The 14,778-nt window shown below is 44.1% G+C and overlaps 1 protein-coding gene and 2 long non-coding RNA genes across 6 annotated transcripts in view; 1 reads left to right on the top strand and 2 right to left on the bottom strand.

Moving 5' to 3' along the window:
• LOC144411363 (uncharacterized) overlaps positions 1-14,778 on the bottom strand; it is a 244,779-nt gene that overhangs the window by 15,940 nt on the left and 214,061 nt on the right. The gene's annotated exons all lie outside the window — the stretch shown is intronic.
• On the top strand, positions 118-14,166 carry LOC120824473 (nardilysin). 4 transcript variants are annotated; one of them, XM_040185364.2, is made up of 31 exons: positions 118-274; positions 928-1,147; positions 1,813-2,086; positions 2,256-2,337; positions 2,520-2,673; positions 3,230-3,303; positions 3,477-3,572; positions 3,732-3,854; positions 4,019-4,076; positions 4,205-4,278; positions 4,406-4,475; positions 4,555-4,632; positions 4,717-4,837; positions 5,224-5,282; positions 5,673-5,727; positions 5,887-5,991; positions 6,835-6,958; positions 7,467-7,553; positions 7,661-7,780; positions 8,066-8,117; positions 8,195-8,345; positions 8,799-8,926; positions 9,449-9,611; positions 10,200-10,231; positions 10,530-10,668; positions 11,065-11,112; positions 11,574-11,626; positions 11,707-11,790; positions 11,939-12,146; positions 13,140-13,229; positions 13,390-14,166. In XM_040185364.2, the coding sequence occupies exons 2-31, from the start codon at positions 957-959 to the stop codon at positions 13,603-13,605; spliced, it is 3,309 nt and encodes a 1,102-aa protein (XP_040041298.2). In that variant the 5' UTR covers positions 118-274; positions 928-956; the 3' UTR covers positions 13,606-14,166. The 4 variants fall into 4 exon arrangements, with proteins under 4 accessions (XP_040041298.2, XP_040041299.2, XP_040041297.2 ...); XM_040185365.2 differs by having other exon boundaries at positions 184-334; XM_040185363.2 differs by having other exon boundaries at positions 270-379.
• Positions 10,211-13,599, bottom strand: LOC144411362 (uncharacterized). The gene is made up of 2 exons (XR_013468512.1): positions 12,998-13,599; positions 10,211-12,167 (listed from the first exon to the last, which is right to left on the bottom strand). It is a non-coding gene; the product is annotated as an uncharacterized LOC144411362 (long non-coding RNA).

Genomic DNA, 14,778 nt, shown 5'->3' with positions numbered 1-14,778 from the left:
GTATCATGGATGCATTATACAGCCTTTTCTCCCTTTTTTAACTTAACTTTCTCTTCATAAAAACGACTCTACTGACCTCTGTCGTCACGGAGTCGACCAATCAGATTGCTTGTCTTTCTCTGCGATGGATCCGCTCGCGACGAATGGCAGGCTTTGTTTTGGCTACCGGCTCCCTCCCCCGCAGCCAGCCGTCCGCCCTGAAACCACCGCTCAAACTGCACCCACGGAGCCGAAGCCAAAGCCTTCCGGCCGCCTTCAGCCAACGGAGACCGAGGTGAGTGTCTCCCCAGCGCACTGCCGAGCACCGCACACTGCGGCGTCGTGTTCTCACCAGGTGGGATGTTCGTTGTCTAGCTAACGTCAATGGCTCCACTACACGGTTCGTGTTTAACAGTCGCCGTTGTGTCATTCACAACAACGGGATTAGCAAAAGCTGTTCGTTTGCTAATTAGCAACGGTCGGACGTAACGTCAGTTAACGTTACGTCCGTTCTCTAAAGCGGCAGCATTGTAGCTGACGTCATTTTTAAAGTTAGCTGAAGCCGTTAGCTTGTTAGCTTCTTATTGTTTTGTTTTTTTGTTCAATCAATTCCATGAATTGTATTAATCATGTAGCGTATATCCATGTTACTATGATATACACATGCTCACATTTAAGGAATCCCTATTAACAAGACCATTTTTGGTGGTTTCCCTATCCTTTCCTATCTATTATCGAAAATCGCTGGCAACTAATTTATAATGTAACATCTCGTTGGTCGCTAAAGAGGTGTGTCTCCTATCTGCCACAAGCGATGGTGATCTTCAACGATAATGTTTGGTGATGAGGCCTGGTTCACAGTTGGGGTTCCAGAAAATGTCAAATGTTATTGCAAAAATTTGACCTACAAAATTCTGATAATATTTTTGTGTTCCCCTGCATGTTCAGTGCTGTCAATCCACAGGGTCGCTGTCATAATGCCTCAGACCAACAAGTCAGTGAGCAGCTGCGGTGCTCAAGGTCAAGCATCTGCTCCAGACCAGGGTGAGCCGCCGCCACAGGACGCCAGGAACCACGGCGCTGATGGAGACGCAGATGGAGGAGTCGATGTGGAAGAACAGGGAGACGCAGAGATCGTAAGATCACCCAGTGACCCAAAGAAGTACAGGTGGGAGAGTGAAAAGGGTCTGGTTTAAATGTCAGACATTCTTATTATAGATAGATTATAGATTTATATTTTTTAGGGGTAAAATATGACCGCTCTAACAGAGCACTGCTTTCCACTACCGTGTTGTACAACTCTCATGGTAATGCACAACCTTTTGCATCTAAACAAGTCTGGACCTGGTTCACAGTGCGTAGCAAAATACAACTGTACCAATTTCTATTACCCAAAATAAAAAAGACAACCACTGCTTTTACTTTTATGGAGTACAAAGCAAAGTGTGGATGAACTGACATAAACTGTTAACTGATGTCTCATTTTCACAGACCATTTTATTACCTTTGTATAAGCCCTGTGAAGAAATGAGTATCAAATAGATTTTAAAGAAATGACGGTAAACAATTTGATTTGTCTGAAAATAATGTATTCTCAAATGCAGATTATTTTTAATGATTTTGGTTCCTAAAGCATTTAAAAATAAATGTTTTGTTTCCTAAAATCTTTATGCATGTTAGTAGCGCTTTAATCAGTGAATATTAGCATGTTTGAAAGACTTGTGTGAATTAATGTAATAAAATATGTAGTAACTGAACTACAAGTGTGAAAGTCCTGATCTAGAAGACAAAGTGGGCTACGGTGTTTGAACGTTACTGTCCCGCTCTCTGCAGATACATTGAGCTGAGTAACGGCCTGCGAGCGCTCCTCATCTCCGACTTCAGCAGGACGGACGGGAAGGGAGGCAGTGAGAACGGAGAGGACCAAGGGGAGAACCTTGGGAGGCAGGATGAGGATGGAGAGGAGGAAAGAGAGGAAGAAGGGGATTCTGGTGAGGGCTCGGAGGAGGAAGAGGAGGAGAACAAAGAGGAAGAGCAGGACAGCGACTTTGATGAGCTGGACGAGGATATCGCAGAGAAGAAGAAGAAAGGGAACTCTGAGAAACAGGTGGATAAAGTAAAGATACACAATCAAAAGTAATGCATCAGGTGTGTTGGCGTGATAAGGCTTAGTTTTCGTCTTATGAATGTAATTAACACACATGTATGTATGTATGTATCTATGTCAGTCAGTTTACTACTGATGCCTCTATATGAAAGTTTAAATGTGTTTCCAGGCAGCAGCTGCTCTGTGCATCAGCGTGGGGAGCTTCAGTGACCCTGAGGACCTGCCCGGCCTCGCCCACTTCCTGGAGCACAGTGAGTCCATCTTCCAATGCTTGATTTGGATTGACAGCTTCTTACTTCCTATTTCAGTTTATGGTTTTTGTTTGAATTTGAATGCAGAAGATCTTACCAGATAAATTTATGTTATGTCTTTCTGGCTATTAATCTTTTTCTGATTTCTTTTTTGACTTTTCCGTTGCTCCGCTGATGTCCAGTGGTGTTTATGGGCAGTGAGAAATACCCAGCAGAGAATGGCTTCGACGCCTTCCTGAAGAAGCACGGTGGCAGCGACAACGCCTCCACCGATTGCGAAAGAACCATTTTTCAGTTCGACGTGCAGAAGAAGTATTTCAGAGAAGCGCTCGACCGGTGAGGCTGGATTTGACGCCGATGACCACAAACGTTGATGTTTGATCATACAAGGCAAAAATGCATCACAATAGTTCAAAAGCTGTGGCATAGATCCAGCAGGCCCAGAAGGGGATTAATGGTGACGCATAGGCCGTGTTGTTTTAGGAGCGCCACTTGGTAAATGCGAATACGTCAGGTGAGGAGACCCATGCAGTTTGTTCTGCAGGTGAATTCCTCAGATTGAATCAAAGATTTCTGCATAAGCAGCCAAAATGTTGCTTCTGCGGGACAACATTTGTAACCTGTTTCTTTGCAAACACGGCTGAATGTTTTCAATAACATAAGATAATCCTTTATTAGTCCTGCAGCGGGGAATCATTTACGGCATTTGCAGTAGAGACATGGTAAATGTTGTAAAAACAACATTTACCATGTCGGGCTGCAGCTGATTATTATTTGACTCAACTAGTAATCCCTTTGTTAATTTTTTAATTGAACGTGAAATGTCATAATCTGTGAAAAAAAGAGCACAATCCCAGAGTCTCTCTCTCTCCCCATTATGTTTATGTTCCAGGTGGGCTCAGTTCTTCATCTGTCCTCTGATGATAGAAGATGCCATTGATCGAGAGGTGGAGGCTGTGGACAGCGGTGAGTGATACAAATTACAAATAGTCAATCAGATACTCTCAACATCTTGAAACTGCCCCAAAATTTTTCTCCCCGATTTCTGAAGCCAGGTCCGAACCAACCAGCTGACTTTTTTTTTCCCGCTCTTAACATTGTCTTTCTTCTTTCTTTCTCTTTTCTTATTCCCTGTTCAGAGTACCAGTTGGCGCGGCCGTCGGACTCGCATCGTAAGGAGATGCTGTTTGGCAGTTTGGCTAAAGCGGGACACCCTATGGGCAAATTTTGCTGGGGTAAGAACAACAGCACTCAATCCTTGTGCCTTTTCCACCGAATCGCCACGACTTCTTCTGCTATTTCAATAATGAAAAAAGCTCGGTTAAATGTTCTTGAATACAAGTATTTGAAAGACATCAAATATCAACTCACTACCGAACATTTGTCCCTGTCAGGTAACGCTCAGACATTAAAGCACGACCCTAAAGAGAAGCAGATCAACACCTACCAGCGGCTCAGACACTTCTGGAAGAGATATTACTCGGCTCATTACATGACGCTCACTGTTCAGTCCAAAGGTACTTCCGCAAACTCTTCTTCACTTGTTTACTGATTTAGCAAATTGTTTGAGTATTAAAAGACTGAAAGCCCTCAGCTGGCCCATCGGGCCGCAGTGCTCGGGGCCGGTTGATTTGGGCTGCTGGCGTTCAACAAAATGAGCTCAAGTTGTGTGTCTGATCAGAGACGCTGGACACTCTGGAGCAGTGGGTAAAAGAGATCTTCATCAAAGTTCCCAACAAGTAAGAGATATTCTCCACATCAATACATGAATCACAATAAAAGATGACATGATCAATAATGACAGTAACACAAAGACTGAATGAAACGGGTTTGGTTTGTGACATCTTTTTTTGGGGGGGGGGTTTAGCGGTGAACCTCGAGTGGACTTCTCTCACCTGCTGCAGCCGTTTGACACGCCAGCCTTCAACAAACTCTACAAAGGTCAGATAGTAGTGCTAATAGTAGTGCTAGGATATTTTTAGTATTTTCTACATTGCATCAATAATGTCAATAATTGATTAAATCTAACGATCAACGATGCACGCGTGAAAATAAATGTGTATTGCAGTCATTCCTGTAAGGAAGGTGCATGCTCTGACCATCAGCTGGGCCGTACCACCGCAGGGGAAACACTACAGGTGAGTCAGCCTCGATGTACAGACGAGTCAAGCTTTGGCCTTCACAGAATACTCTTCTGAAGTCTGTTATTGTTGGCAGAGTGAAGCCTCTTCATTACATCTCCTGGCTGATTGGACACGAAGGCACCGGCAGCATCCTCTCGCTGCTCAGGAAGAAGTGAGTTGTGAGGAAATGCACTGATTGTAAACCTGGCAGTAAATGTTAAATTAGTGCAAAGGAATTTGTATGTGTGTGTTTTAGGTGCTGGGCTCTGGCTCTGTTTGGAGGAAACAGTGAAACAGGTTTTGACCAGAACACTACCTACTCGATCTTCTCCATCTCAATCACCCTTACTAACCAGGGCTACCAGAACTTCTACCAGGTCAACACACACACACACACACACACACACACACACACACACACACAGGGCCATGTTTGTCCGTCTTCTGAGGACTCTACACCTTAAACGTGCTCATCTTCAAACCATCTTGTGATGCAGTGAGGACAAGCCAATATACACTAGTATAAACCTCAAATTGGTCCTCATGAAGACACACAAACACTTAAAGGGGATTTGACAGTTGATTTCACTCTTTTTATGGGGATACGCAGAGAATACATCCATGTCAGTAAATAAATGTATTTGTGTGGGTGGTGGGGTACGAGAAGCTCTGAGGCTTTAATTCTGAGGCACCTAAACGGTTTATAGTCACCAAAAGCAGAAGATGGTTATTTTTTTTTGCTTCATGTTGTGTCTCTGTGCAGGTGGTCGATTTTGTGTTCCAGTACTTGAAAATGCTACAGACTCTCGGCCCCCAGCAGAGGTCAGGCTCTTCTCAAACACACTTATTTGGGGGTACTATGACGCACTGTAGTAACCATTTGCCCCCTTTTTCCTATAAGCACATGTGTAAAAACACAAATTGACTTTTTTCGCAGTTGTAAATGTTGATTTTTTTAATCCCCGACGTGAAAAAGGACACTAAATTCATGAAACAATCTCTTAAATTATCATTATTTAACATAAAACATTGGTGCTCCCTTCCACTTCAAATGGGAAGTCTTACGTGTTACAAGACATACAATCAGAAATTGTCTCTATTATATACAGAGACAATTTCTGACTATATTATGTGCATATAAACAGATTGTTATTTGTGCTTGTTGCTTGCTTTTGTCTTGTAGCTCCATATGTTTCATATTTTCTTTTTCAGGATCTATGAGGAAATTCAGAAGATTGAGGCCAACGAGTTCCACTATCAGGAGCAGGTGATGTCTACAACTATGGTTATGTCAGAAGTTAAATTTACGTATTTATTTATGAAGGCAACAAAGGAATGAATATTCATTAAGAGATGGATGTCTCTGATCAAAGTAAATATGGGATTCATATTGTGATGCTGTCTCATCTGCTGTTTGCACCGACAGACGGATCCCATTGAGTTTGTGGAGAACATCTGTGAGAACATGCAGCTGTTTCCCAAAGAGGACTTCCTGACCGGAGACCTGCTCATGTTTGAGTTTGACCCGGAGGTAACCACGACCAGCGCTAGTCCGCAGGACCCAGATCTGATCCCTAATCAGTCCAGAGAATCTCACTTCACACAGAAATGTAAATTTAGCTCAAATATAAGCAGAAGGGAACAATAATAAAGCTCATAGATTGCTACATGCTTACCAGGTTCAGGGCAAGGCAAATGTATTGGTATAGCACATTTGAACAGGCAATTCAAAATTCTTCACATAAAACCAATAAAGAATAATGGAAATTTAAAAACAATTAGAACAATAAAGAACAAACAGACATTGAGGATAATAAACAAGCTTCAAATAGAAAACAAGTTGCAGCGTTAAAAAGCAACCACTTTATCCTTGAATCTGGTTTAATTAAAGGGAGCAGCAAACAGAAAAGTCTTCACTGTTATTTTGAAGCTGCTGAGTCTCAGCACACCTGAGGGAAACATGTTGCTTCTGACTGGGAACAGAAAGGAGACGCGTCCCAGACGAGCTGTGAAGCTGAGCGTGACTTTCAATTATTCGTCCTCAAAACAATTATGTATGGGATTATAGTCCCCAGGCGAATAGTTATGTATTTGTAGATAGTGTAATTTGCTACGGACACAAAGTATCTGCTGTGCCAGAGTCCCAGCCGGATCTCTAGTCTGTCCAGTAGTCTGTCATAATGGAGCGTGGGGATGATGTTGAAAACCGTAACAGCAGGTTCAGTCTGTGGTGCTGTGGAAAGCCTGACTGGAAGGCGTCAAAACAGTGGACTCTCCTTTTCAAATCTTTTACTTAAAAAGGGGAGGTTTGTTATTGGCCTCTAATGTTTTGCTGTATTCAATTCATGTTTTGTGTGTTTTTATTTGTGTTCAGGTGATCAGTGCCGCTCTGTCCCAGCTGACTCCCGGCAGAGCAAATCTGCTGCTTCTGTCGCCAGAGAACGAAGGTCAATGTCCCCTCAGAGAGAAGTGGTTCGGCACCAGCTACAACAAGGAGGGTACGACACAAACAAACCAGTGTATCGGTTGCTGCTCTTGTTTTCTGAAATCTACATCTGCTCAGTTTGTTGTTGCTACAAACTGTTTACATTTACTTGTGAGTAAATCCGTGCATCCCTTATCGGTACCCGCTGATCCTACTCAAGTGGGCTGAGAGTAAATAAATACTGATAATGTCAATGCGTTTGCGTTTTGTGTATAACATAAGCATCCTAAAATGTAGGCTTGTGCATGTGTGAAACCCCCCCCAGGAAGAATGGGCTGATGGCAACGAGTGTTAAAGCTTTAGTTTTTACACTGCAACCTGAAGAATGTCGTATTGTCTTATTGTTTACTGCAGCTTATTTCCTGCTGACAACCTTTTACCTTGTAAGTGGATTTGGTCAGAATGTCCGAAGGTCTCCTCTTGCCTACTCTTTAATTGAAAGGATAATCTCTGCCAGTTAACAGAGAAAAAGAGAACTGGCATTACGTTAAACCTGGGATGCGCTTGTTTCGTCTCGTCAGACATCCTGGACGAGTGGGCTCAGCGCTGGTCGGGAGACTTCAATCTCAATCCTGAACTCCACCTTCCTGCTGAGAACAAATTCATCGGTCAGTAAAACGTCAACCATACATGATGCTACATAAATAGATACACTCAACAGTAAACCCATGATTCCAGCATCAGATTCACGTTTTTCTTCTTCTTTGTGCCGCAGCGTCAGATTTTGCCCTGAAGGAGGCGGACTGTCCGGACACAGAGTTTCCTGTCAGGATCATGACCAACGAGCGAGGCTGTATGTGGTACAAGAAGGACAACAAGTTCAAGATCCCCAAAGGTGGATGCCGGAAGCATTGATGCTTCCATGGCAATAATCACTTGTATTTGCTATCATTCACACTTTTAATCCCGGTTCAGTCAGGAAAAGCGCAGTTTATTCTCCTCATTGTTACTGTAGACCTGTCTACCATAAATGGATCATCGCCCATATATTATATTTATTAACTACATTTTTTTACCATGTATAATAATAGTTTTATCCATATTTGATGGGCGTCATTGGAAGCAGGCTGAGGTCTGAGTTTTTTTTTTTTTTTCACGCAGCATCTCTTCTGTCTTTCAGCTTACATCCGTTTCAACCTGATCTCCCCAATCATCCAGAAGAGTCCTGAGAAGTAAGAGAACGCCGATGGAGGATCGGTCCTCCTATGACACGCTGCTGTAGTGTTTACTTCTGGTGTTCCTCTTTCAGTCTGGTTCTGTTTGACATCTTTGTGAACATCTTGGCTCACAACCTGGCCGAGCCGGCCTACGAGGCCGACGTGGCTCAGCTGGAGTACAGGATAGTGGCCGGGGAGCACGGGCTGGTGATCCGACTGAAGGGCTTCAACCACAAGCTGCCGGTGAGGAGACGCACTGTGCACACCACGTATTTCTATCAAACGCTGATGGAGACAGTCGGAGACCAGCTGGAGAACACAGGAGCATTTAGCAAATGAGCAGCTAGATATTTCCCTCAGTGGAAGTGAATATTGCACTTTCATTCATCTGGTGCACACAGACACCCCTCCAAAGAGAGCTACTTAAAATGAATAAGTCAACACTGGTTATTAAATTAAAATTCTTGAATTAAAAGTCTAAAATGACCCGCAGACCTTTTATATGAAGTTATTGGACGTTTTAGATATTTCCTCTAACTACATCATGGGCCCGAAAGGGAAAGAAAGCAAAAGAGTCACAACTTGGCACACAAATCTTAAAAGATGTCGAGGAAACCTCTGAAGCTAACACGGCTACGGCTGAATATGTGTATGGGATCAGAATCGTATTTCAGTGTACTTCCTTGTGTTTTTCAGCTCTTGTTGAAACTGATCGTGGATCATCTTGCAGACTTCCGCGCTGAGCCGGGCGTCTTCAACATGTTCTCTGAGCAGCTGAAGAAAACCTACTTCAACATCCTCATCAAACCTGAGAGACTGGGCAAGTATGTCAGACTAAAATAAAAACCCCATCTAGGTTCATTGGTATGATTCGTTTCCCTCACTTCGTATTTACGTTCTCTACCATGTGTAGAGAACGTAACAGCGAGCGCTCGGAGGCCGTTACTTTCCCATTTACAGACATGTTTTATTAACACGTTTCCTGTTTGCTCGATGTTCAAGTGGACTACAAGTAGAACCTTTTGAGTATGAATCCTTCTTGTTTCCTGTTTACCTCGTGACATTTCGTTACTGCGTTATGTCGTAAATAGATGCTCTACAGGGCATTCGAATGAAACAGTTTTAGTGGACAGAAGCTCCTAATTTCCTAATGAGGCAGTTTAATTCAACATTTGGTAGCTTTGCCTAAAATATATATCAGTCAAAATGAACTTTATTGTAAATTGTATCTGAATAAGTTTTAGTTTTGTACTTTTACAAATGGCGCGACGTAACAAACTCCAGAGAGGCTCCCCGAGAAGCAGCCGTCTCTCTTAAGAAGTTCACTGGCTTGCTTCCCTGTGCAGAGACGTCCGTCTGCTGATCCTGGAGCACTGCCGCTGGTCCGTCGTTCAGAAGTATCAGGCCGTCATGAAGGGTCTGACCGTCCACGACCTCATGACCTTTGCCACGCGGCTGAAGGCGGAGCTGTACGTGGAGGGCCTGGTGCAGGGGAACTTCACCAGCACGGTGAGTCCCACATCTGTGACGTAGATCGAAAGTGCTGAACCAGACACCTCCATCTATCATTAGGAATCTGAAAAGATCAGTTCCCCCAACAGACGCCTCCCTCTAGAATACCCTGGAAGATGTGTGTGCGTGTGCGTGTGTGCGTGTGCGCGTGCGCATCGGGGCGGAACCGTAGAGGTGCAACGACGATGTGTCTGCACAGGTAAACAACCTTGGATATATAGTTTGTCTAATAAGGGAACACGGCCCAGACCTGTTCTATTGGAAAGACCTCAAATGACGTCTGTTGAGTTCTGGCACCTCATTCAAATTCACCCCCCTCCCAATGTGATGGTAGTGGAAACACTGCAGGTTGATTGTAATGATCAGAGGTTTCTCGTATCTCTGTATAATCTAAATAACAGGTAAATGGTTATTTAACAAATGTTAACAAATCTCAGAGCAATGTAACTTGTTTTTGTGTTAAACCCACAGATATTTACTTTATCTTCAGTATGATGCACGGATCGTTTCTATATCCACTTGTTTCACTATAGAAATGAGCTGTTGAGTTAAACATGTAACCGCGCACATTATTCCCTCAAACAGGAGTCCAGAGAGTTTCTGCAGTATTTTATTGAGTGAGTATTCCGCTTCATTTCTTTATTGAGGTTTCACTCAAAAGTCAAATCATCTGAATGTCTACATTACTTTCTGAACTGCATGTGACTTGTATGTTTACTGCTATTAGTAGTGTTGAACTGTAATGTATAGTTTCTGAAATGTTGTGGGGAAGAACACTGAAAGTAGTTTTTTTAAATTATTTTCCAGAATAAAAAATGTAAAAATGAAGCAGCAGCATCGCTGCCGAGGGAGGACAGCGCAGAGCGACACGATGTGAACAGAGAAGCTGTGACTGACGTCATTCTCTCTCTGCAGGAAGCTGCAGTTCCAGTGTCTGTCAGCAGAGGTGCCCGTGTTGTTCCGGGTGGTGGAGCTCCCTAAGAAACATCATCTCTGTAAAGTTAAATCTCTAAACAAAGGAGACGCCAACTCTGAGGTCACCGTGTACTATCAGGTAGGAGCAGCAGGTCACGTCTCGCGCTTTCTGGGGCACTTTTGTTTGCCATCTTTTATTTTGTTGAAGGCTCAGTTTACAAAATGATGTCCTAATTTAAAAAAGAATGCGACAGTCGTTAGTGGCTGATACTTGCAAGTGCAACCCGATATCTCAGGGACGTGCTCACAATATGATGTTCATTCAAGTGTTATTAGTTCACATTGTGTTCTAAACTAAGAAGTACTAGAATATTACAATTATACGAGGAGCATAATTAGCATTTTCCTTCATTTTTAATAATCATAATAAGTACTTTTTCCTGATTGAACGTGTTTGCTTTAACTTGAGTAACATTTTACAGTGTTAATCTGAATTCTTCCCCCACCACTAATGTCTATCTGGATTGCGGTGCAGTCGGGGCTGAAGAACCTCAGAGAACACGCGCTGATGGAGCTGATGGTGGTGAGTCTGGACACCTTCACTGTCATCTCACCGACACTCGTGACAAAGAACAAAGCTTCTGCAAAAGAATGTTTTTGTATGAATCCTGATTGAAGAAACTCCCGACTCTCCATCAAAATACCTGATTTTGTGGATTTAACGCCTTCTTTTACTGTAAATCCGCCACGTGTTTGTTGTTGTATATTAGACCATAACGGGGAAAACGCTATGTTCAGCTGACGTATTTTTTTTTAAATATCAAGACTTGACTTGGAGTACTAACCAGAGCACAGCACTACTGGAACTATTAGGTATTTCCTGTGACGAATCACTCGCCCCCGTACCTTCTGCTGGAGAATCATGCCGTGTGAATGGCCTCTCGCTCCATAAGCGCTGCTAAAATGTGACGGTTAGATCGGCGGTGGAGCGGCGCCTCTTTTTGTGGCCGTCGGCAGGCGCGTGACGTGTGTCTGCTCCCACAGATGCACATGGAGGAGCCCTGCTTTGACTTCCTCAGGACGAAGGAGACGCTGGGGTCAGTGGCAGTCGTTTCCTCCGAGTGCACCGATCACGTGCACGCTCATCCGTCTAATCCCCAAACCTCGCGATCCACAGGTACCAGGTGTACCCCACCTGCAGAAACACCTCGGGGGTGCTGGGCTTCTCCGTCACCGTGGAAACGCAGGCGACCAAGTTCAGGTGAGTTGCCCTTTCTCCACGGCCCGGAAGTAAATAAAGACTCAACAGACGGGGCGTCCCAACACGCCTCTGGCTCCTTGACGGCGTCTGCCTGACCCCTGTGTGAAATCCCTCCTCTTCCTCCCTCTCGCCCCGCTTGTCCTGGCAGCACGGAGCTGGTGGAGGCCAAGATCGAGGAGTTCCTGGTCAGCTTCGGGGAGCGTCTGTCCGGTCTGAGCGAGGAGGCCTTCGGGACGCAGGTGACGGCCCTCATCAAGCTGAAGGAGTGCGAGGACGCTCACCTGGGAGAGGAAGTGGACCGCAACTGGTTCGAGGTCGTCACCCAGCAGTACGTCTTCAAGAGGCTCAACAAGGAGGTGAGCTCCCTCCCTCCTTCTCTGAAAGAAGGAGAAAGGAGGAGACGCAGCCGCCCAATGAGAAATGTAGAATTTAGCCAATGCTATTGTATTCAGAAAGAATTTTTAAAATGTTAAATACCCTCCTTCAGTCATGATACTGAAATGTCCGTTCCCTTAACATTCTTTGTCAATAGGTTTGAAATCTGTCAAGTTGGTTAATTAAGGTTATGGAAGTTTACATTATTACTTACTACCAATAAGGAGTATTTTAATTATAGTTTTAAACACATTAACCACTTCTCTAAACATGTGATATGCGATGCTCAACCATTTTTAATTGGCTGATCTTTATTCAAGAGCTGGTTTTGATGGTTTTCATCACTAAACATTTGTGCGATACGATAGCTGCACTATTTCATCTGCATGGAAACATCAGGAAGCCACAGCTTCCTCTGAGGCCTCGATTAGCAACACGCCTTGGCGTGTGCCATCGTAGCGTTGATTAAACACGGCTATGTAAAGTAGCCAGAGCGCCTCCACATTTCACTTTTTTCCCCAACTGCGGGCACGGGGAAGCCCCGCCTCCTGTCAGTCAATGCGTGCGCTCTGATCGCGCTTGTTCTTGACTTGTTACTCTGAACATCAGCAGTGAAACTATTACACACTTTGACGATTACACTTAAAAAGAGAACGGATCAGATTGAAGAACTTTTGTCGTGTTGTGGAGGAAAATACGGGACAAACGCGTCCGCGATGAAAAGCAGCAGTGTCCATGCACGGGGCAATAAAGTCTATGATAAACAAATAAACAAATCAATAAATAGACGTGACTCTCTAGGTCGTCTTTGACAAAAAACACGTTACTCCACCTGTTGTCCTGGAGGTGAATTGCTCTGCAACACACGCAAGACTTTTAGAAGCATGGATTGAAACGAGTGCGTCGACGCGACGGTGCGTAAAGACGCAGAAGCAGAAACATGCGCCGGCCTTAACCCGTCGTCTCTGTTGCAGATTGAGGCTCTGAAGCAGTTTTCTCAGGAGGAGCTGCTCTCCTGGTTCCTGCAGCACAGGAACGCCGACAGCAGGAAGCTCAGTGTCCATGTAAGCGGTTTCCTTGTCTTGTCTAAGAAATGCTCAGAAGGAATTCAATTTAAACCCGGTTTTTAGTCGGTGGGCTGAACGGGCCAAACGCTGCGAGCCCTTTGAAGCATAAACATTAAGGCGGTGGCTTCCAATCAAACACTCCCCTCGTCTCTGTTAGGTGGTGGGCTTCGGGGTGGAGGAGAACGACGACCCTCCAGAGCCGCGCGCCACCGACAACCCCGAGGACCCGCCCTCCTCGTCCTACGGGGAAGTGCGCGAGCTGACCTTCCTGCCGGCCTCCTCGCCGCTGCTCCAGGACACGGCTCTCATCACCGACATCAGAGCGTTCACCTCCTCCCTCCCGCTCCACCCGCACCACAAAATCCTCAGCTAGGCCCGCCTCGCCAGAGACCGGGGGGGCGGAGCTAAAGACCTCCCCGCGTTAGTACTAATAGAAACAGTTAAGTAACCATGTTAACAGCTTGCATCGGTGTTTGAACAAAGAGGCGGCTTCTAGCACGGACATTCCACATGCGTTTGATGAAACAAAGGAAATAAAACACTGGAATCTCCTGCCTTTGGGACGGGGAACTGTCAGTTAAAGCATAACTTTTTTTACGTAGCATAAACAGGCACGTAAGGAGCTGAGTTGTTACTTTGTGTTACTTTGTGCGCTGGTTCCCCGGTGGCGGCAGTGCGATGTCTCAGGGTTCAAACATCGAATTATGGCAGAATTATCATTTAATGTCACTAGAGCCAGTATCACTGTATTATGAGTTTACATTTGTGTTCATACTTTTAATAATGGATGATGTCAAAGAAATAAATGTGTGGACTGTATCGTCTTGTCTCTCAGAAGGTCGTTGGTTCGAGGAGACGGTGCCATCTGAATTATTTTAATTCATTCAGTCATGAACTGCATTCTTATTAAAACTAACCACAATGGGATGTTTAAGAGTTTTGTTTCATTGCTGCGTCCAGTTTGTGGTGAAGCCGCAGGACTTTGTCCTGCTCCGACGGGACGGATCAGGACAAACCTCTCGGGGAGGATCTCAACTAATCAGAGACGTAAAGTTCACAAAAGTAAAAACGTACAGTGCCAAATGCAAAAGATCCGGTATTACAAACGTCCTACAGCGAAAAAAATGCTGCCAAAGACGTAAGAGTATGTTAAGCTATTAAGTATATTTAAACACATTTATTTTAAATGTAAAAAAATAAGACATAGTACAGCATCAGGTATAGAGAAGTGTATCTATTTATTAGGTTAACAAGTCTAAGAGAAATGAATGATTGAAGTAGAGCATTTCAAAGAAAAGGTCTGTTAAAATTAGTAAAATGTGTAAATAATTGTACCAAAAAACTCGAAGGTAAAAGTAAATCATATTATAGTAATAATTTTCACTAGTGCCACAAACCACCCCAAAAGTCAAAGTAAAGTTTATGTAGTTTATATTACAAAGTCAAATTTGTCCAAACTAACATGGAAAAGTATTTTCAAAAATATTAAGTCACGCAGAAAGACTCATCCTAACTAGACGTCTCTGCCTGCAGAATACAAAGCTGC

The sequence above is a fragment of the Gasterosteus aculeatus genome, chromosome 8 (assembly GCF_964276395.1).
Source record: "Gasterosteus aculeatus chromosome 8, fGasAcu3.hap1.1, whole genome shotgun sequence".
Taxonomy (NCBI): domain Eukaryota; kingdom Metazoa; phylum Chordata; class Actinopteri; order Perciformes; family Gasterosteidae; genus Gasterosteus; species Gasterosteus aculeatus.
The sequence above is the reverse complement of the archived record's forward strand: the minus strand, read 5'-3'. Positions and strand labels throughout refer to the sequence as shown.

Coding starts and splice junctions, on each gene's coding strand:
- LOC120824473 (XM_040185363.2), top strand. Junction 7,781..8,065: donor CAAGTTCAAGATCCCCAAAG/GTGGATGCCGGA, acceptor TCTGTCTTTCAG/CTTACATCCGTTTCAACCTG. Junction 11,627..11,706: donor AGGACGAAGGAGACGCTGGG/GTCAGTGGCAGT, acceptor CGCGATCCACAG/GTACCAGGTGTACCCCACCT.